At 53.1% G+C, this 21,138-nt stretch overlaps 6 protein-coding genes across 6 annotated transcripts; 4 read left to right on the top strand and 2 right to left on the bottom strand.

Moving 5' to 3' along the window:
- Positions 1-788: 788 nt before the first annotated feature.
- BDR25DRAFT_337616 (uncharacterized protein) lies at positions 789-2,810 on the bottom strand (the record flags this gene model as incomplete). The annotated part of the gene is made up of 4 exons (XM_033693206.1): positions 2,540-2,810; positions 2,301-2,491; positions 936-2,270; positions 789-809 (listed from the first exon to the last, which is right to left on the bottom strand). The coding sequence occupies exons 1-4, from the start codon at positions 2,610-2,612 to the stop codon at positions 789-791; spliced, it is 1,620 nt and encodes a 539-aa protein (XP_033540856.1). The 5' UTR covers positions 2,613-2,810.
- A 250-nt stretch (positions 2,811-3,060) lies between these two features.
- Positions 3,061-4,613, top strand: BDR25DRAFT_307429 (uncharacterized protein). The gene has a single exon (XM_033690838.1). The coding sequence runs from the start codon at positions 3,318-3,320 to the stop codon at positions 4,458-4,460; it is 1,143 nt and encodes a 380-aa protein (XP_033540857.1). The 5' UTR covers positions 3,061-3,317; the 3' UTR covers positions 4,461-4,613.
- A 150-nt stretch (positions 4,614-4,763) lies between these two features.
- Positions 4,764-5,284, top strand: BDR25DRAFT_382784 (uncharacterized protein; the record flags this gene model as incomplete). Its single annotated transcript, XM_033697792.1, has 2 exons — positions 4,764-5,014; positions 5,046-5,284. The coding sequence occupies exons 1-2, from the start codon at positions 4,882-4,884 to the stop codon at positions 5,282-5,284; spliced, it is 372 nt and encodes a 123-aa protein (XP_033540858.1). The 5' UTR covers positions 4,764-4,881.
- Positions 5,285-6,765: 1,481 nt separating this feature from the next.
- BDR25DRAFT_307430 (uncharacterized protein) lies at positions 6,766-8,910 on the top strand. Its single transcript, XM_033690839.1, has one exon. It carries the CDS (start codon positions 7,111-7,113, stop codon positions 8,554-8,556), a length of 1,446 nt encoding a protein of 481 aa, XP_033540859.1. The 5' UTR covers positions 6,766-7,110; the 3' UTR covers positions 8,557-8,910.
- A 638-nt stretch (positions 8,911-9,548) lies between these two features.
- On the top strand, positions 9,549-12,554 carry BDR25DRAFT_307432 (MFS general substrate transporter). Its single transcript, XM_033690840.1, has 10 exons — positions 9,549-10,020; positions 10,095-10,115; positions 10,172-10,184; positions 10,310-10,357; positions 10,416-10,622; positions 10,699-10,826; positions 10,892-11,033; positions 11,114-11,494; positions 11,554-11,663; positions 11,725-12,554. The coding sequence occupies exons 1-10, from the start codon at positions 9,790-9,792 to the stop codon at positions 12,223-12,225; spliced, it is 1,782 nt and encodes a 593-aa protein (XP_033540860.1). The 5' UTR covers positions 9,549-9,789; the 3' UTR covers positions 12,226-12,554.
- A 494-nt stretch (positions 12,555-13,048) lies between these two features.
- On the bottom strand, positions 13,049-20,847 carry BDR25DRAFT_297246 (BcPKS16, polyketide synthase; the record flags this gene model as incomplete). The annotated part of the gene is made up of 2 exons (XM_033688989.1): positions 20,236-20,847; positions 13,049-20,164 (listed from the first exon to the last, which is right to left on the bottom strand). Exons 1-2 carry the CDS (start codon positions 20,833-20,835, stop codon positions 13,049-13,051), a joined length of 7,716 nt encoding a protein of 2,571 aa, XP_033540861.1. The 5' UTR covers positions 20,836-20,847.
- Between the last annotated feature and the right edge of the window lie 291 nt (positions 20,848-21,138).

Raw genomic sequence — 21,138 nt, forward strand, 5'->3', positions numbered from 1 at the left:
TAACAGCAACAACAAGAATAACATAGCTCAGATAATCTCGGAATAGCCGCCTGAGACCCTCCGCATCTTAAATACTCAGTGTCTTCGTCGTAAATTTTTGATGACTTTGCAATACCACAATCAGCTGTTAGCGTGCACGACGCTGCCACCTCGGACTGTCTCGGACCTTTTTGAAGTTTCGTGCATCTGTCTAAAAGCTTCTGAAGTTAAAAAATGCTATAGAGAGAAGATATCCCGAGGAGAATATTGTGTTTAATAAGCTGGTTGTGCTGTAGTAATCTGTTGCTTTATTGAGTGGGACTGCTAAGTAAGAATGCTACCCTTGCTATGTAGAAGCGGCCTAGCCGATTCTAAACGACTGTCAGGGCTCACGTGATAAACGGCGGCTTGCGATGTGCAGAGCGGCTGTGCAGTCTCAGCGCCGATAGCGGCTCGAACAAGGAGCAAGCACCTCATTAGTTAGTATTGATGATGCGCTCAGGGCTGCTAGCGTCGTGCATACAATTACTAGATCGAATATTCACTGCCTCTTCTCGCTCTGCTGCAGCTGAAGCGCGCCATCGTTACTAAAGCGCTCAACAACAATCACAACGCGTTAACAGCTTGGGATTTGGGTAGCTACAGCATAGAGGTGCAGTAAATAGAGTAGATAGTCCTTACACTTGTGCTTAAAACTATAGAGTTTGCCATCAGTACCTTTTATCGGTTTAAGGAAAATCTTACTTGTAATAACAAAACATCTAATTGAGACTGTGCAGCCTTACTGTAAGCTAAGTATTGGAATACGTTTAGAAACACTTATAGTATAACTATACGGATAAAGATATATAGTTATTAATAAGCTACAGATATAGAATTGTACAAGCCTCCGACTACGTCGACGTTAATTACAAGCCGTAGAGCTCTACAAATCTACCCTTTAGCTGTCCGCCTACAAAGATATCTGCCGCCGCGTCCATGTCTTCAGCGGTGAGATCTGGCTTTGCTGCTAGCGTAGTGTTTACTCTTCGCAACAACAGATGAGGGAAAGGACCTGTCCCTTCTCCATCCTGAATATGGCTGAGGGCCACCGGCATGTCCATCGCTACACCCCACACGGCCACCATCGCGTGAGCAAACAGGCGGCCATGCTTGCGAAGTGGTAGCGTTCCGGCATATTCTGCACACATCAGAATGTTCTTCACAAGCCGGAACATCTCATTGGCCCTTGGCCCAAAACTTGGCCCGAAGGAAACTCCTGGTTCGCCTGTATCGTCGGCTTGTACGTCAATTGACACGGATAAGTCATAGAGTCGATGTTCTAGTCTGAGCAAAGACAGGCGGTTTTGCCAGTAATATGTAAGTGCTTCGAAATCATCGACAGAGGCAAATTGCAGACTCCGACGGAGAGGCCAGGTGGCATCAGGATTACTTGAAGTTTGAAGTTTGATGTTCCGCAATAGTCTCTCCTCAGCTTGAGAATCCTCTAGCTGGAGAAGTGACTTCGAAAGCCAAAGCGTATCTAACAGCAGCTGATTCTGCGGAGACGGCTGGAGTCGCAAAGAGCGAACGAGCCCCACGAGCCGCGGAATGCGAATGAATAGCTCGCTCCCAATTGCCTTGAGCTGGGCCCGATCGTTGTCGCTACATCCTATCCTATTGTTGGCAAAGTACGCTCGAGGAATGCTCTCGAAGGGCGAGGGGGCACCCTGGATACCCGCCATGATGGCAGAATCGCAAGCGTGGAAGTCAAAGATCTCTCTCGCAAGCTGCGTGACTGGATATGTTGCAGGTCTTGCTGCTAAGATTGCCGCCAACCCTTCGACATGTGGACGCGTTGGAATGCCATGCTTCTTTATAACGCCCTCGAAATGAGCCAGCAGCGCCGTTGACGCAAGAATGTCATCGTTTAGCTCTCCATGTGACTGCTTGATGTTCGCTTGCACAGCATTGAGGGCGAGCACTAGGGCTTGGTAGCAATCGCCAGAAGTAAGTTTTGGTACGCCTCGGGCGTAGGAGCAAGCTGCGACAATGGCTTTAATAGACAGATCCAGGGCCCGTGTGTGCCCGACGTGGGCTGGCAGATGTCGGAACCATTCCTCTTCTACCTTCTCGCATCGAAGCGTATCGACCGCACGGATGATGATGACTGTCTCAGTAGACTGGGGTGTGTGAATCAGCAGTGCATGCCCATTCCAGCACGCAGGATCTCTCGGGCTCGGCGGCAGATCGTTGGAAGAGCGCAACCTGGTCCGCAGGATGACACAGTTGCTGACTACTTGTGCCTCGCCCTGTACAGTTGCTGGCCGAGTGCGTGCCACCCCCCGTGAAGGAAGCTCAATGATGATGCGCGAAACGAAGTCGCCGGTCCTCACGGGCCGAAAATCTGCAGCAGTAGTCGAATTACTTTCGGGGCCGGGTCGACCTAAGATTGTCTGTCGGACTATACATGGAACCCCCAATCTCTTGCATCGGTAGCAAGGCGTCTGAACCGTCCGGAGCTCTCCCTGATCTGGGATCTCAACTTCGCTTGGTAACTCGCACCGAATGCGCCTCTCACGACAACCAAGGCAGATCAAGCGGGAATATGTGCCTCTTGGTCGCTTAGAACCCCCGGGTCTTGGCTCTGACATTGTAACCAAGAAGTTTTGCAGCTGATATACAGACCAAGAAGCGAGGAGGAAACTAGGTCAAAGAAAAATCGCTGTCAGAATCTTTAGCGGAGAAGGCGGATATGCTGTCTACGTAACCTGCTGCTGTATAGTTGAGCTTTGTGGCTGTGGTTTGGTATGAGCTTGGCGCGTTTGCGACGCGCTCACTGACCGTAGCAGTGTAGTATTGCGACGTCAGAGAGGCTGAGCTGCACAAAAGCTCTCAATTGCTAATTCTGCGTGCACAGACAGCGCTAGCAATGGGATTCCCTGGACGTACCCGGAACGAGGCGCCGTTTACAAGGGTAGCGCGGAACGACGAATCGCGCTGAGGCTCAGCCTCCCTCAACCACGTGTGATCCGTTACATGCATTTATGTATAAGCGGACATCACATAGTGACTGGTAACACAGTATATAGTCCCTGACTGCCACTTGATAGCTACCTTACTCCTCAGTGAATGTTCTACTAGTACGATGCCATTCGGACTGATCCTTATCATCGCCCAACCGTACCTTGAGTCTCCTTCCTTGTTCCGAACCCCGTGTCATCACATTAGGACCTTCTTTCTGTGTGAATGAGAAACAAAGCTCGTTAGTTGTTTGGCCCCTCTTTTCCAGTCGTCTCCTGCCTCTCACGCCCGGGTCTCGACGACACTGCAGTTGCAGCACAACGGCACTCGCAGATATGCGGTCTATGCTTTCAATTTTTCTCCTCTTGCTCGCCAACACGACTACAGGGTACCTGGTCCCAAACCCGCCTGGTAAATACAATGTCACATTGACTACTGGGACCCTCATCGACTACACCCGCAATGACTCTTTTGCCGCGACTCCAACGCCTCGGGCATTGATGCTGTCGGTCTTTCAACCTGCGAAGTGCGCGTCCACTGTGCCTGTCTCATACATGCCTAACAAAACCGCCGATTACCAGGGGCCATTTTTCCAAAAGCTATTCAACATCTCCATCAACCTCACGCCCCTCTTCCTAGAGGCTCGCCTACCGGTGTGTTTGGACACTCTCAGCGGCTGCTCACCCCTAGATGACGGCCCTATCCTGCTCTTCTCCCCTGGCTACAGCATCCCTCGCCTCTATTATAGTGTCCTCGCCTCCGCCATCGCCAGCGAGGGCTTCATAGTCATTACCATCGACCACCCCGAAGACGCCAACATCATTACGTACCCTGATGGCCACGTAGTCTACAACAACGGCCCGAGCAGCCCTACCCTGGACGAGTTCACCCGGTACGTGTACCCTCGTGCCGCCGACGCATCCTTTATTATTGACCAGCTGAGCAACGCGACTGCCATAGCCGAGCTGCTTCCCCAACGCGGGCCCCGACAGTTCCCGACGGACCGCATCGCCATGCTGGGACATTCTCTGGGAGGCTCCTCCGCGGTCATCGCCGCCGGCCAGGACCCCCGCCTTCGCGGCGCGATCGATTGGGACGGCACCCTCTTCGGCTCGCTTCCCCCGTCGGGACTGTCCCAGCCAGTGCTATACATGTCCGAGGCGAACGCTACTGACCCCAGCTGGCTGGCGGCGTGGCCGCAGCTAAAGGGTCCGAAGCTGTGGGTCACGATTGCGAACACGACGCACGAGAGCTTCTCGGATGCGCTCACGCTGTTTCAGGCGGCTGGGGAGAACACGGCGGCTTTCGCGGGTCTGCTGGGCACGATTGCGCCGGCCGAGATAGTGCGGATCCTGGCGGCGTATACGACCGCATGGATGAATGGGGCGTTCGCAGGCAAGGTAGGAGGGCCGTTGTTGCAAGGGCAGGAGCCGGGAAGGTTTCCAGAGGTCTCAACCGTGATGAAAAGCAACTTTTAAAATGATGCGAGGTATCTCGCGAGATAAGCACAACTTGCTATCTTCAATGGCCCGTGGGAAAGGTTGTTCAGGAACTCTCAGGCTTTGAGACAGTCCATGTGCACCTTCGATATTCAGAGAAATGTTAGCATATACAGGACGACTTTTGACCTAAGTCATGTGACTCATCTTGCATAATAGATTCATGTCCAAGTCTGGCAGTGACTAGTTTAGGGGCCGCGCGGTACCGTGCACCGTGAAAGACCAGTCGACGTTTGCGGATTACTGCTGCATGGCCGTGTTCTAGTCCACAGCGTATAGAACCTGTCTGCATGTCCTCCAGAAGATCATCTATTAAAACGTGCGACAACAATTGTCTAGTTCTGCGGCGCTCTATATCGTAAGGGATCTTGGTAATACAGTAGGTGTCTACCTGGAAGTAATGCCAGCCAGCTTACCTGGCTTACTATGCTCAGAATTCAATTTTCGTATATCCCGCCTTCCCCTTCGTCTTGCCGCTCTTGGAGATCATCGAAAGTGTCTTCCCGGCCTTCCCACGTGTGCGATATTGTTGCGTAAGGGGGGATATTACTCTCGCCAATCAAGTGATCTGTCTGTACAAGACCGCCGTCGTCCTTGAGGCAGAGGAGTCGCATCGCTTCGTGAAAAAGTCTCATGTGCATTACCGGCGCAACATAAGTCTAGAGTTCGAGCTGGGTGAACTGCAAGGCTACTATGACGGCGGTGGTGGTAGTGGTAGTGCGGAGCAGAGGCAGCGAGTCATTCACCCCTGCCGCGAGGCGCAGCGCAAAAAGGAGGGGCAAGGCTGGCGCAAGCAAAGCTGAGATGACATGTTCGCAATCACAAGGCAGCCCTTGCGTCGTGGCGACAACTACAGGCTAGAGTACGCAGTTACGTTTGTCAAATGGAATAATGAATAAGCAAAAAGGGTGTTGCGGCAGTGAATCTAAAGACCCGTAGGGTCATGTGCTCGCTTGAACACCGCTATCGGCGCTGAGACGCCACGCTCAGCCACATGTCTGGCATCACATAGTCCGTGCGTAGCTCTTCATGCGAGTCACCTGTGGCGGTCGTTAGGTGCAGTAAGAATCCAGCTAACCTGCTTCTGGATTTTCTGCACAGCAAGGGTGAAGGGCCCTGGAATAGCCAATCCTACTCGACGAAGCAGCAGAGGCCTACTATAGCGCAAAAAAATGCAGAGCACAGTAATTCACTCGGGATAGACTCTTTCTATATGGATCTATAACTTGCTGACTTCTTGCATAAATGCACAATATATTAGGCAGGTCCGAGGTAGGCCCGAGGTAGTCCGAAGAAGCCATGTCGTGCAGATCAGCAGTAAATTGTGGTATTACAGACCAGAGATCAAGATGTCTATCCCAAGATGTTTGCAGTTACGGAGCTCTCCATGCGCTAGCCACCAACACTCCTTTGGCGTACTGCTGCCTAGCCATGCCACCTGCTGCAGCCCAGAGCTATTGGTGGCCTTAAGTCACATGATGGGTTCATCTAGTACTATATAAACCCGTAGTTGCCCTCCTTTAGCAATACAATCCAGTTCCTCATGCCTCTGGTGCCTCACATAGCTTTACACGAGATTATCTACAGCTTGAAACTGTTGTGGGCGTTGTTGTGGAAGAAATTACTACCAGCGTTCCGCCACGGCGGGTTTTCCTCGACACAGGAATGACGTTACTTCGTTGTTCTACCTTCTGCTGCATCTTCCTGTCGCTTCTTTGTCTATTTAAGTTTAGGCGCATCCCGCTAAGCCTAAACCCGACTGGTTCCAGCTGACTTCCCTTTGTCCATTCTGGTCCCGCAAGGACGCATCTGGTCGAGCTCAATCCCTGCTCGTGTCAAAAGCTCTCTATTGCCCATCGCAAACTCAGCTGTGCACAGACACAGTGTGCACCAAAGCATAGTATTCTCTCTTTTCGCTCCTTCCCACACCACCTGGCGATTGACTAGACATCTCCACTACGCATAGCGAGAGTCTAAGCTTTTGTGTGGTAACAAGAAGGTACTCTAGTTAGGTTTGTAGCATTGGAGAGAGGGCTAAGCTTTTGGGTGGGTGGGGCGGGGCTTGGTGCAGTAGCCGAAGTTTTGGCGTGGTGGGCTGATGTGCATTTTCGTCTTCACCATCATTTAATTGTGGCTTAATGTGGCTGATTGAACTCAGCCGTGCTCTAATTGGTACATTATAACGTACTATTTGCCGCTCTGGGATAGAAACAGTTGCTCCTCTGGGATAGAAACAGTTGCTCCTCTCTGTTTAGAAGTTCTAAACAAACTCCCTTCTTTCCCCCTGAAGTTTTCGCTCACCTCAGATGAGTCGGTCCACGGGTTGGTGGCGTCTTGGTGGGGGCGGTTAAGAGATTGCCAGGTAATGTCACGACACCGCATCCTTCAATATGTACTGTACATAAAGGTCCCGTATCTTCTACACCGGAAGACGAGAGTTTTTAGGCCTCCCAAACGTTTCGGCACAAGTTTTCTTTGCATGGCAAATCTGACCGGATTTTATCCTCTTTCTGAGACCACAATACTGGACTGAGCCGGAGCACGGAATTGCCTAATTTCATTCTATTTTATTATACTCTTCTTCTATATTTGTTTTCAGCTCTTATCCCTCCTTTTCACCGTCTGGAACATGCACGAGGGCGGGAATTTAAAAGCCGTCTCTGCTAGCGACAACACGGCAAGAACTCACACGCTCAGAAATTCGTGCGAGCCCTGCCATGTATCGAAGCTGAGATGTAGCCGGGAGAAGCCCGTGTGCGCCCGCTGTGCGAAGAACGGGATGAACTGTAGTTATGCCCCGACAAAACGTCCCGGCCGGCCGCGGAAGGTGCCACCCGCCGCTCCTACTGCCGCCAATGTCACTCAGGGTGCCGTTGGCCAAGAAGATGCCGGTGCCAGTTCCGATACACGGCATCAAAGCCGACGGGAGGTACTTGACACTGCGGTTTCCGGTTTGGTAGATGCTCAGCATGACTTGAGACCAGGACCGGGACCGGGAGCATTGGATCTCATCACGACGTCATCCAGCTCGCAAGATCTGAACACTGCAGAATGCATCGACGCCTCCGTGGCCGCCGTCATGGACAGCGTCGGGCCGGACCCTTGCACCGATGTCTTCGACTTTATGAACGCGCACATGCTCGACGATGCGGACCTCTTTGTCGACCCATTGGCTAAACTCCTCGACAGCGCGACGAGCGCGAGACATGACTATGGGGACCCCTCGATGGCGGTGCCAGCTTCTTCTTCCCAGTCCCAGAACATCGATCAGTCTCCTTGCCTAGACCCGGCGTTCTGGCCGACAGAGCCCGCCAGGTTCGCAGACGACTGCATTTCTCTTCAGCATTGGGTCGCCGCATCCCCTGTGTTAGGACCCTTCATGGACGCCTCCGAACAGGGAACTGCTACTGGCCATGATTGCTTCTGCCACACGGCGGCTGCGAACCTCTTGTTCCATAGGAAGAGCGCGAAGAGCGTCCAGCCAAACTCGGCTCTCGATGCCTGTCTGCACCTGCAGAGGGTTCTGGATTGGACATGGGGCATCCTGAAGGACTGCCATAGTTGTTTAGACGATGAGCTGATTCAGTTCATCGTGGCCGGCACCGCGAAGGAAGTGGTGACGATATACAGGACCATTATTGACGATATGACCAGGCGTTCGAGAACAGGTGGAAACCGCGGAAACAAGTCCACAACAAGCGCTCACGGCGGTGAGAGACGTGGAAACGGGCGACAGGGGCAACATGGCCTGTTGGGGCAGCAGTCTGGGCCAACAAAGGTACCGCAAGTACCAACGACAACGCAGACACAAACACAGATGCAGAACTCCTCACTTTTCGGGTCGACTGTTCTCAGTTTCGGACACAAGGCGATTCACGGCTCCGTCAAGATAGCGTTCCTACGTCGCCTGGTCAGCTTGAAGCTGCGACAGTTGGGCTGTCTTCTTAAGGAGCTCCTTAGCTGGACACAGGCCGAGGCCACCTCAGGGCCGGTGGGTTCGCCGCTCAAGATACACGTCACGGGCATTCTGGAGCGAATCAACATAACTGCTGGAATGCTTTCGACGTTGGAATAGGTATAGTTTTATCGAACACTACAGACGGGTGTTTGAAGAAGTAGAGAGCAACTAGTAGAAAAGCGACAGCCCCGGCGGTAGCAGCAAAACGGGCGTATTTCACCGCTTCACGTCTTGAGTCCCAAAGCAAAGAGCGTGACCAAGATCTTGGAGAGTATATATATTTCCAGAGAATAAAGCGAGTGAAGGCAAACAAGTAAGAGTCATTGTCAACAAATTGGGGAAGCCAATCGGAACCAACCAGATATCGCGCTAAAATATGCCTTCAAACGGGTAGAAGGTGGACAGGTCTCTCGGCAAGGGAAATATCACCCAGCATCACACTCGTCCAACATGAAAGACTTTGAGTCATATGGGGGGGGTTGGGGGGTTGGGGGGTGAGGGGGAGGGGAGGGAGACTTGTTGTTGTTTGCCCTTCACGTCAGCCGCTGCATGGTTGGTGGTCAATGCTGTGGGTTGATCCACCTCCTGCGTGGGAGACACACACCTGTCCCGGCGCCCTTAAGTTTCGTACAGATAGGTAATGGTGCCTGACGGGGAGCCAACGCACCGTTTGGTCCGTTTGCTTACCCTTGTTTGGGTCTTTTTGCATTACATGAGTCATAGTGGACTCGGCGCAGCGCTAACCTTGAGCTCCCGGGACGGCCCGGACGGGTCTAAGTGCCCGCCACAAAGTGAGCAGGGTGGTTCTGCCTGCAGTTTGGCTAGTGGTTTGGCTAGCCAAGCTCGTTACTATACGGGCTGCAATTCACAGTATTTGGTGCGAATATGCATGATACCTGTCAGAGGGGTGGGGTGGGGGGGGGGTGTCACGCCGCTCTCCCTCCCTGACCGCCCTTTGTGGTTGTGGAGTTCAGACACGTGGTGTTGGAGAGTGGCCTGTTGGATGCATTGTTCCGTGAACGGAATGGAGAATATTAGCTAGCAAACGAAAAAGACAAATAAGAACCCTGCCCTGCCTGCTATGAGAATAATTAAGACTAGAAAATCATCCGACCGTTACTCCGTACATTCCAGCTGGTGGTACCCCGACGCCGACGAAACCGCCTGTTGAGGAAAACCCACCGATTGGAGTCGCTTGTTCGAAGGCGGAGAGCGCCGACTTGCCGTGATTCATTTGTCTTGGGAAATCACCTCAGGGGAACAGGAGGGAGCTTTCTTTCCTCCTCTATCCTTCCTGTCTTCTCATTTTTCTCTTGCCTTTCTCTCTTTGCTCTGCTAAATCCTCTCCTCATGGCTGATACCGAAGTGACTACACAAGGCTCTGTCGACAACGGCAGCCAAGTCAAGAAGACTGAAACTTCGGCTGGTGCAGTGTCGATATCCCCCGAGCCTGAAGCTGCAAACGCCACGCCGCCTGCCACTGATGCAATCCCTGTCGAGGTTCCTGTCGAGTACCCCACGGGCGCCAAACTGTTCCTGATCAACCTGAGTTTGTGCCTTTCTGTCTTTTTGGCTGCTCTAGTATGCCGTCCTTATTTCTCCTCCCATAAGGCGAGGCTAGTCATGTGCATCGACTTCGCTGACCTTGGGCCAAGGATAACACTATTATCGCGACTGTGAGTTCTTCTTGCACTCCCTGCACGTAGGTTCAACTGACGCTATCGCGTCCTAGGCTATTCCAAAAAGTGAGCTAGACCTAACGACTGTTATTACGTCCTTCTTTTTCCTCTTCCCACTTCTGCTCTTTCATCATTTATTTTATTTACCAGCTTCCCCTTTACACGTATTCTTCCTTGCTGACAATGACCAGTTACCAATGGGTTCTCCAGCCAAGCGGACATTGGCTGGTATGGAAGCGGTGAGTAGCAACGTAGAACATATCCCGCGTCCAACGCTAACGACGTTTGGCGCAACAGCGTATCTTCTCACACAGGCTTCGGTGCAACTACTATTTGGCAAGTTCTATACTGTGGTCTCCATCAAATGGGTCTTCCTAGCCGCCATCGGAATCTTCGAGCTAGGTTCTCTCGTCTGTGCAGTGGCGCCGAACTCGACGGCCCTGATCTGTGGCCGAGCGATCGCGGGACTGGGCGCAGCAGGTATCTCCAGTGGTGCTGTTATTAGTGAGTAATCTCTGGACTTACTCCTTGTCTCACGTACCGCGTTAGGCAAAGACTGAAATGCTCATGAACTATATAGTCATCACATACTCGATACCAGCCCCCAAGCGCGCCATGTATACTGGCCTTATCGGTGCCATGTATGGTATCGCATCGGTTGCTGGCCCGCTACTTGGCGGCGCATTCACGGATAAGGTGACATGGCGGGTATGTATTCTGGGAGAGGAAGATGTCGATGGTTTCGACGCGATCTGACTCAGTGTCGTCTACAGTGGTGCTTTTACATCAACCTACCCCTGGGAGCGGTCGCCGTCGCGGTCATCATTCTCTTCTTCAAGCCCCCTCACAGGACAGAAACCTCCAAACTCAGCTTCAGAGACCGCATCTCCGAGTTTGATCTGCCGGGTACCGCGGGTGAGTACAGGTTCTGGGGAAGCTCTATGGTGTATGGGCAACTAGCTATCGGAACACAACTGACCTTGTCAAAAATTCAGTCTTTATGCCTGCCGTGATTTGCCTGCTCCTCGCCCTGCAATGGGGCGGCACTGCACACCCCTGGTCCAACTGGAGAATCATCTTGCTCCTCGTCCTGTTCGGTGTTCTCTTCTGTGTCTGGCTGAGGACTCAGTTCTGGAAGGGCGATACCGCCACCGTCCCTCCACGTCTCCTGAAGAACCGATCCATCGCCGCTGCCTCCTGGTACATCTTCTCTCTGGGATCCTACTTCCTTGTCCTGATATACTATCTTCCGGTCTGGTTCCAGGCGGTCAAGGGCACGACCGCCGTCGAATCTGGCATTCGAAATCTGCCGTTGATTTTGGGACTAGTCATCGTCTCCATCATTTCGGGAATTGGTGTTACTGTCATTGGATACTGTAAGAAGCGCGAGCTGTTGACTCAACAACTTCGATAGTCCCAAGCTGACGAGCTGCAGACGCTCCATTCATGATCGCGAGCTCCATCGTGTCATCCGTCGCCCTTGGCTTGATGACAACATTCACCCCTGACAACGGCTCAAACCAATGGATCGGATACCAGGCCATGGTGAGGACCATTCTATTTCGGAATATGTGTAGCTACCAAGAACTAACAAAACCCTTCCCAGGCTGGCATCGGTGTTGGTCTCGGAGTCCAACAACCTCTCATCGTTGTGCAGAGCGTCCTCCCCCTGTCCCAAGTCTCGATCGGCACGTCCCTAATGTACTTTCTCCAATCTATTGGAGGCGCCATCTTCGTTTCCATTGGCCAGAACGTTTTCGCCAACAAGCTTGCCACCGACCTGGCCAAGTACGTCCCCGATTTAGACCCCACCATCATCCTGCAGTCCGGCGCGACGAGCCTCCAACAATCGGTCCCCCCACAGCAGCTCCCACTAGTCCAGCTGGCCTACAACAATGCCATTACGCGCGCTTTCTTAGTTGCTACCGTGATGGCTAGTCTAACCATCATTGGTGCCTTGGCAGTCCAGTGGAAGAGCGTCAAGGAAAAGGACAGTGACGGGAACAAGGAGGCCGTCGACAGCGAGAACAGGGAGACGGTTGAAAGCGAGAACAGAGAGGCCGCCGACGTCGCTGAGAAGAAAGAGACGGGCGACTCTGCCTCTTAGGGGCGAGCTCTACATTTCTACTGTCTCCCCAGCCATCGACCGATATGTACTGAGGGCTGAGTGTCTAGGTTGCAATTCGGCTATCCCCTCAAGAACTAGATAAATTCGGTCTTCGCGGTGGATGCAAGCCTGGCGACATGCCCTATTCACTTCTCGCCGCCTCCCTTCTGTTTCATGACCTTCTCGCTTTGCGAGGAAGTTTTTCCAAACTCTTAGAAACGCTGAGATATCTACCCGATCGAACCAGAGAGAAGCCTGGCGCTGCCTTCCTTCCATTCTAATAACGGCTTGCAGTGCAGAGGCCAATTAATGAAGTTAATTGAGTGTTACTCATAACCTGGAATATCTGTCTGTGATTCCCTTGTGAAAATTTACCTCGAGTCCACAGAAACAAGATTCCGACTCATCTAGGCCGCATGTATTTCCAGACCTGTCTAGAGGAATCCCCGATATCCCTCGTGAACCTATGGATACGAGTTTGCCTCGATGCCCCACAGCTCGTCGTAAGGGTATAAAGAAATTATTTAGAGATGATTAATCCTTATTACCTAGGTACAGAGAGCCTACTAACAATTCTAATCAAACCTGCAATCGATTTGGTATTACGTTCCCCTTGGTTTTCAGTTATAAGCAAAGCTTCTGTATACGCACACAACATTAGACACGATAGGAGCTAAGCTAAATGTGTTGCAATGAGTATGTCTATTTGAAACGGAAGATAAATCAAGGCCTCCTGCTCATTTACGAGAAACTTTCCACCAAACATATTCAATCTAGAATGTCTACAATTCCTGCTCCCCCTCAATTGGCCTACCACAGGGAATCAGTCTTTCAAGCTGTCGAATAAGAACTGATAGCCTGGAGCTACTTGCTCCTCCCATTTTGCCATGCCAGGCTTCAGGCGTAGATCGTGGATGTGCGATCCATTCTTTACAGCCACGAACCCGGATTTTATGCCTTGCCGCTTCATCTCTTGGTGTAACTCCGATGCCGACTCGAACAGAGCAATGTCGTCGGCCTCACCATGAATGATGAATGTAGGCACCTTGTACTCTCCGGCCCGCAGCTGTGCAGTCGGACACATTGATGCCTGCTTCTCCCAGGTAGGCGGCTCCGACAAGAGCTCCTGGACGGTTTTACGCGTGCCGGGCTCGCCGTTGAGCATGAGAGACAGCCCGTACTCCCTGGACTCTCTGAAGAGCGAGAGCAGCAGCTCGGAGCGCGCGTCTCCCCACTTAACCCAGCCCAGCTCTGGATCCTCCACGCCTTGCATGTCGTAGTTCGTGATGGGCGTTCCTGAGACGTCGATCTGCAAGATCTGGTCTCGCGACATGCGGTGCGGGATACGTGCGGTGCTGCGACGCGGGAACACATCCTTGGAGAGAAAGTCGGTCGGCGCATAGAACGACAGGACGGCTTTCGGCGGTGTGCCCCCGGCTTCTCCCACCGTCCACGCGGTAGACATGGCTAAGTGACCCCCAGTTGACCAGCCTATGACCACAATCCGCTCGGTATCTAGCATGATGCCCCTGCTCGCTACAATGGACGGCAGCATACATCTCGCCCAGACGAAACCATCCCGGACGTCTGCCATGGCGCCGTCGATGACATTGATCTCAGGGCATAGCCTGTAGTCCAGACTAATGGGCAAGACCCCGTTAGACAGGAGATGCGCCGTCTGCGCGGGGCGGATTGCTCGTTTCGAAAGCGTCATGTGTCCGCCGCCGTGCAGCATGAGTGCGATGGCCATGGGCTGCGTTGGCGCCGATGCTGGACAGAAGACATCTGCCTCAATTTGCACCCCGTCTACCTCCTTGTACACGACTGTCATCTTCTCGAGCGCCGGAGCTACAGGGGCAGACGCAGGGTACCCGTTAACGACACGGTTGCTGCCGATGAGAAGGTGCTGCGTGTTTGCGTCCTCGGAACTGCCCCGCGAATACATAGTAGAAGCAAATCCAACATCTTGGAATGCTTTCATCCACACCTCTGGGGGCTGAAGCGGGTAGGAGGAACCCCCATCGGCCAGCCACCAGCCTTCGAGCAGGCCAAAGACGAGATCATACCAGTCGATAATGCGGGTCACTTCGGACAGGACTACGAAACCGTCGCTGTTGAGCATCGTCCGGATGCGGCGGGTGGTAGCCACCTTGTCCTTTGTGGCATGCACGCAGTTGGTTCCAATGATAATGTCGAACTTCCCTTGAAGATGAGCCGGCATAGGCTGCTCGAGGTCGAGCCTCTCAAACGACATCCAGCCGTACTGGGCGAACTTTATCTTGGCCTTTGCGACCATACTGGAGGAAACGTCCGTGAACGTGTACTCAACCCTAACGCCAATATCAGTAAGACGTGCCGCGAGTTCGGCTGTCGTGCCTCCGGTCCCGGCACCGATTTCGAGGATTCGCAAGGTCGTCTTCGGTTCAGGAACCCCCAAAGAGCTTGTGATCAACGTCACCAACTGGCTTGTCATAGTTGACAACATCGGTGAGCGGCCGTAATATTCTTCGAGGATTTTGCTTGCGCTGGGTGAGCCGAAGAGCAGCCTGATTGGGTCGACATCTCCTGTAAGGCATTCTGCCAACTTGGGCCCCGTGAGATTCATCAGGCGGGCTTCAATTGCATACTTCGGATACTGATGAATGAACTCTTCGTGAAGTTGGGAAGAGAGCTTAGTCGACGCCGTCTTGTTTCCACGGGTCATGATGTTTCCGTCTTCTTGCTTGATTATGTCGTGCTTCATCAAGATGCCCCGCAGACGCTGGAACAAATGACGGTGCTTGGGCAGGTATTTGATCTGTGGTACTCTGTCCCCTTCCTTCATGGAGGCAAAGTTGATCCCGAGCTTTTGGAAGGCCTCGAAGATGTAGGCGAGTGTTAGGGCGTCTTGTTTCATAGCCACTTCTGCCCAGTAGTTTTGGAACCCCCTACTGGCTGCCGCCCTCTCAAATTCGGCTTCACAACGAAGCAACCCCGTAGCCGGGTCCGTCCTCATGCATGCTTCGTTGTTTTCCATCTTTGAGCTGGGTGAAGAGAAGCTCGTCTCCTCGGAGTCCGCGCTACCGGTGGCCCCACCATCGCTGCTGTCGGTGCTGCTGTGGTCTCCCATCGCTCCCAGAGTCTGTAGAATATCGTTGATAGTGGATTGAGGGGATATATCATCCGTATTGGGTGGGGACGAGCAGAGCTCTGACAGGGCTGACACGATCTCGGTCAGGGCGAGGGAGTCGACCCCGAGCGAATCCAGTGTCATTTGGGGCTTGATTGCGGAGATAGTAACACCAGTCACTTCGACTAGCAGCTCTGACAGCTTGGGTCCCAGTACTGAGCCAACTTTGTCAATATCACCGGCTCCATTTAAATGAGTGCTAGTCATTGCCCCGTTGACTCCGTTTGTAGACACTTGGGCTATCAATGTTGGCACAACCTTACCTGCGGAAGAGCCGTAGATTTTTTGCTCCAGCTGCTTGACCGACATATACACAAGTTCCTGGCTGTCTATGGATATTTGATTAGAAGACTGTAATTCTTCAGCCATCTCAGTCGCGGCGAGGGAGTCGAGCCCGAGGTCCCCAAGTATGGTGTCGTCCAGGATGCTTACAGCCGCCACGCCGGTGTACGTCTCCAGAGTTTGACGAAGGGTATTTTCAATCGGCGGAGAGGACGGTTTCCCATCACTGGATGGGCTGCTGCTGATGTCGGGCGTCATACCAGGATTTATGTCTAGCTGGGCTGGGGGAGGGGGCGGCACAGAGTGGTGTTGGACTTTGGGTTCGGGGGGCTTGCTGCCAGCAACTTGGTTCACCGGGTCCAACAATCGCTCGAGGCGCGTTATTTCGAGCTTGGCGAAGCGACATCCAGTGAAGGCGGCCACCACGGAGTCGTCTTCCGAAAAGGCGAAAACATCGCCAATGGCCTGACTGGGACCAGACGGAGTGTATGAAGCATGGACCTTCCAAGATCGACAATCCACCATGTTGACACCCTTCGCGATCATGGAGCTGTCGACTCCAGTACAAACCATGACCTCGCCGTTGCCAATCATATCGCTGGTGTTCATCAGCAAACCGACTATTTGAATGAAGTTGTCCAGGGTCACCGAGTCGCAGATATGAACGGCGGTGCTCTCATCGACGCCAGGCTGACCAGGAGGAGTGACAATTTTAGCAACGGCTTCGGCGCCGCTCATGGTAATGCTAGAAATGCCTTCGAGAAACGTTGCGTATGTGACGACCCTGGAGAAGAGGCTGTAGGCACGTCTCGACAGCATCCGCTCGGCATCGGCATTGTCTGCAAGGGAGTCCATGCGCTTGCCCAAAAGGCGGGCAATGGTCTCTAGTTTTGACTCTGAAGATTTGGTTACGCGGCCTCTAGCATGCAACGTCTCCTTGCGGTCACGGCTAACGACCTTGAAGCCCCAACAGCTGTGGGTGCTCGCTTTTTCCAGAACGACTTCGACAATCTCAGCTCCTATGCCCAATGGGGCTTGTATGTCAAGGCCTTGGAAGTCGAGATATGAGTCTTTCAAATCTCCAGCCACAATACTCAGGGCCATGGTGACACACTCGAGGTACACAGACGCGGGACACAGAGGACGGTTTCGAACAGCATGGCCGGCGACAATGCCCCTGAAACGATGACCCTCGACGGACACACGGAAACGCTCCGCGTTGTTCCTAGAGTTTTCGAGCTCAGGAAGCAGCGTAACCATTGGCCTAGCTTGATTCACTTCAGGCTCGACGCGTTGGTTCAGCTGGGATTGAAGAACTGCAGCTCTGTCCACATTATCAAGCCAGGCGGACGTAGGATCGAACTGGTACGGAGGGAGCCACACATAGTTCGTATTACAGTCCGGCTGCACCAGAGGCCAGTGCGTAACTTCAACGGATGAGCACCATAGGGAGCAAACGGTGCGTGAGATGACGTTTGCGGGATCCTCCGCATCCTTAGTTGACAAAGCGATGAAACTGTGGATGTCCGGCTGCGCAACGGCCCTTTTCGCCATGGACATTATAGCCGTGTTCATGCCGGCCTCGAGGAAGACGCAGCGTCCGAGGGTCTGCTCCAGGCGCCGCATAGCTTCAACCAAGAAAACGGCGTTGCGCGCGTGGTCGGATGGACTATATGGGCTGTTTGTGTCCGCTGGTCTCTCAGTGCAAAACTCGATGGGAATAGCCGGCTCTTTCCACTCAAGTGAGGCCGCAACTTGGGCGAGGTCGTCGAGGATAGGGTCGACAAGGTGGGAGTGGAAGCCGTGGCTGGTATCGACCTTCAAACATTTGACTGGCGGTGATTTTGATGAGAGACGGCGTTCAAGATCTGCAATAGCACCGCGTTCTCCGGTGACTACTTGGCTTTTGTCCGAGTTGTAGCAGGCCACTTCGAGCTTGCTGCCGGCAAGGATGTCTGCTACGACATCTCGGCTGGAAAAGACAGCCAGCATGGAGCCCTTATCATGGCCCCATTTGGTCTTCATCAAGTTGGCACGAGCTGCCACGAGCTTGAGACAGTCCCTGATAGACAACTTTCCGCTTACGGCCAATGCCGTCAACTCACCGAGGCTGTGTCCGATAACGGCGTCAACTTTCAGGCCAGCGCTTATCCACGTTGTAGCGGCGGCGTACTGGACAGCCACAAAGCCCGTCTGCAGGACGACAATGTCTGGGATGTTAGTAGTGTCAAAAACTGCTGGTAGGATAGGCAAGTATCCGAGCTCTTGAAGAATATCATCACACATGTTGAGCGTAGTTCTGAAGGTGATGAAGTACTCGTAGAAAGACTTGTCGAGGCCGACAGTCTGCTTACTCTGGCCACCAAATGTGAGAACCACAGGACAGGGAGTACCTCTCTCGAGCGGTGGCTTTTGGGAGCCATCAACAGTTAAATGTTCGATAAGCTCTCGAGTGTTGCTTGCTTCAAATACAACGTAGAGCTTATGACGCCGCCGTTTCTCATCCAACGTTGCGGCAACGTCAGAGATGGGGGGTTGAGGCGTCGCCTTTGTGAGGTAATCGACCAGTGAGTCTTTGTATCTTTTCAAGCTACTTTCCGACTGTGCACTCAGAATTATAGGCCACTTTGCGCCAACCTGCATGGGAGACTCATGTTGCAGTGTCTGTGATGGTTTGGGGCCTTCGCAGCAGATAAGTGCGGCATTCGAGCCGGCGGCACCGTAGGAATTAACTAGTGCGGCGCGAATTGGTGCGTCCCACTCTCTAAGGCTGGTCGAGATCGCCATTCGGTCCTGGGAGAGGGCTGGTATCTTGGGGTTCCAGACTTTGTGGCTTGCCTGAGGTGGTATTGCTTGGTGCTCAAGCATGCAGATAGTCTTCAAGAGACCGGCAACGCCGGCAGCAGTTTCACAATGGCCAATGTTCCCCTTGATAGAGCCGATTTGCACCTCAGTGGTCCTCTTGGGGCTGCCAAATACAGATCGAACGCTGGCAATCTCCAAGGGGTCGCCCGCCTGCGTACCGGTGCCGTGGGCTTCGACGTAAGTAACTTGGTCAGGGCTCATGTTGGCTTGCTCGAGCACTGACTGGTACAACTTGATCTGCGCATCCGAGGACGGAACAGTGAGGCCGTTGGAAAGGCCACCCTGGTTTGTAGCAGCGCCAACGATGACACCCATGATGCGGTCGCCGTCTAGCTCAGCCTGCTTCAGGGGCTTTAGCACAACGAGCCCGGCGCCCTCAGCTCGGCAGTACCCGTCCGCGTTCTTGTCAAAGGGTTTGCATTGCCCCGTAGGGCTGAGGAATCCGGCTTTTGCTAGGTCCAAAAAATTGTTCACCCCAGTCATCAGGTTGACGCCGCCGGTGAGAGCCATGGAGCACTCGCCGGCTTGTATGGACTTGACGGCCCGGTTAATGGCAACTAGGGACGAGGAGCAAGCAGTATCGATGACCTCAGCCGGACCAGACCACCCAAAGTAGTAGCTCAGCCTGCCACACAGGAACGCGCGGATCGTCCCGGTCGATGTGTAAGCCGTAGGGGGGTGGGCATTTGTGTTGTCTAGATACTCCACGAAACTGGCGCCGATGAAGCACCCTACGGGATCTCCGCGCGATCTCACGTGGAATCGGGTGTAACCGCTGCATTCCATGGCCTCGTAAGATAGCTCCAGCAACATGCGTTGTTGAGGGTCCATGTTGAGCATCTCACGTGCGTTGATGCCGAAGAAGGCGTTGTCAAATCTATCCACGCCGTCGACGAAGTTGCCGTAAAATTTGCGATTCTTTGTGAAACTGCCGCTCTGGGAGGCCCGAAAGCCGCCGTACAGATCGAAGCGGTCGGACCCCAACTCTTCGTGTCTATCCTCACCCTTGGAGAGGAGCTCCCACAATTCGTGCATATTGCGTGCACCAGGCAAGCGGGCCGAAGCGCCAATCACGGCAACGGCATTTTCGGGAAACAAGTAGGAATGACCGTTGAGCAGCCTCCCGACTGGAGTTTTGGGCGCCTCTTTGTTTTGCCCGCTCCAGTCTGTCTTGGTCATCTGAAGGCCCAGCTTGTTGAACGGCATCAGGGACACGCAGTCTCCGATCCCGAAGGAGACGATTCTATGTTCCTCAATACCCGTCTTCTTCAGATCCGAGGCGATGTTGCAGAGTAGCTCGTACCACTCGCACTTCGAAGCGAGAATGGTTTCGACAATCTCCTTGGTCCAGGGGCCTTCATTGAGAATGGCACCGGTTCGGTTTGATCGCACGGCAGCCTGCAGCAAACTCGGCTCAGGAAGGCGAAGCAGATCAGATGCTTCACACAACGCGGAGAGTTCGGCAGCTAGGCTCTTGTTCTCCGGATTGTGTGTCTTGCCTCGGATGCCCATGCCGCGGACCAGCAAGCCCTGCCGGGTGGCATAGGCTTGCAACTCTGCCAACTGCTTGATTGGGCCAACCACGCTGACCGACTTGGGATCGTTAATAGCCGATATATAGGTCTTGTATCAACGATGGTTAGCCCTGCAATTTCTCATGTCAATGATGTTGCGCTTTTCACGTGTCAACTCACATGTGGAAACATGCGGACTAGCTCTTCAGCTTGTCCTTCTCTCTTCAACCTGACTACGGCCGTCGTTATTCCAGGAATATCTGAATCATCGCCAAGCTCCGCGTAAAGCCCAATCGCAAAAGCAAGACGGATAGCAATGCAGATGGACTGGGCTAGCTCTTGCTCGCTTCTGGCGCATGCGAGCGCGACGGCGGCTGGGAGTCCTCCACAATAACCCTGAATACCCCCCAGATCACGCACCTGAGAAACTAACTCAGCATGTGTGATACCCTGGTTGTCTAGGAACTGGAAATACTGGGTGAACTGGATGATGGCCAGACGAGGAAGAGCCACGATTCCTGAGGAGGTGGAGGCCGCAAGCTCCGAGTACCCGTCGGTGAGCCATTGAGTGAGGATGTTCGTATATCTTTGTCCATTGCTGAGGGCCGCAATGTCGGGGTTTTCATTTGCTAGGAGGGACCAAACGTCGTTGAGAGCGTGGATATTTTGCGATATGCACCCAAGGATGGGGTGACCCAGTATGAATGATCGAACGGAGTCTAGATAGGTTTCTGACGGGGCACAGCTCTGAGGGCCGAAGATGGTAAGTGACACTGCCATGTTGGATGACAGTGGTAACAGGGCGGCCACAGCCGCGCACAGTATTAATTGAAATCAGTTGCTTTCCATGCTTGAATATCTGACGAAACGATACTTTACAACACGTTGAGCATTCAGTCCTCCTTGAATGAATAAAAGCATCCCAAAAAGAAAGATGCCATATGGTAACTGTAAGATGAGCGTATCGGACTATTTCTGCACCAATCAGTGCTGCGGCTAGTTTCCGGTGGTTTCTAGCACAACGTTTCGTCGCATTAGCAGATAATACGCCGAACACCAAACTCGTACGCATTACTTGAGCAA

Source organism: Lindgomyces ingoldianus (genome assembly GCF_010093535.1).
Source record: "Lindgomyces ingoldianus strain ATCC 200398 unplaced genomic scaffold BDR25scaffold_50, whole genome shotgun sequence".
NCBI lineage: Eukaryota > Fungi > Ascomycota > Dothideomycetes > Pleosporales > Lindgomycetaceae > Lindgomyces > Lindgomyces ingoldianus.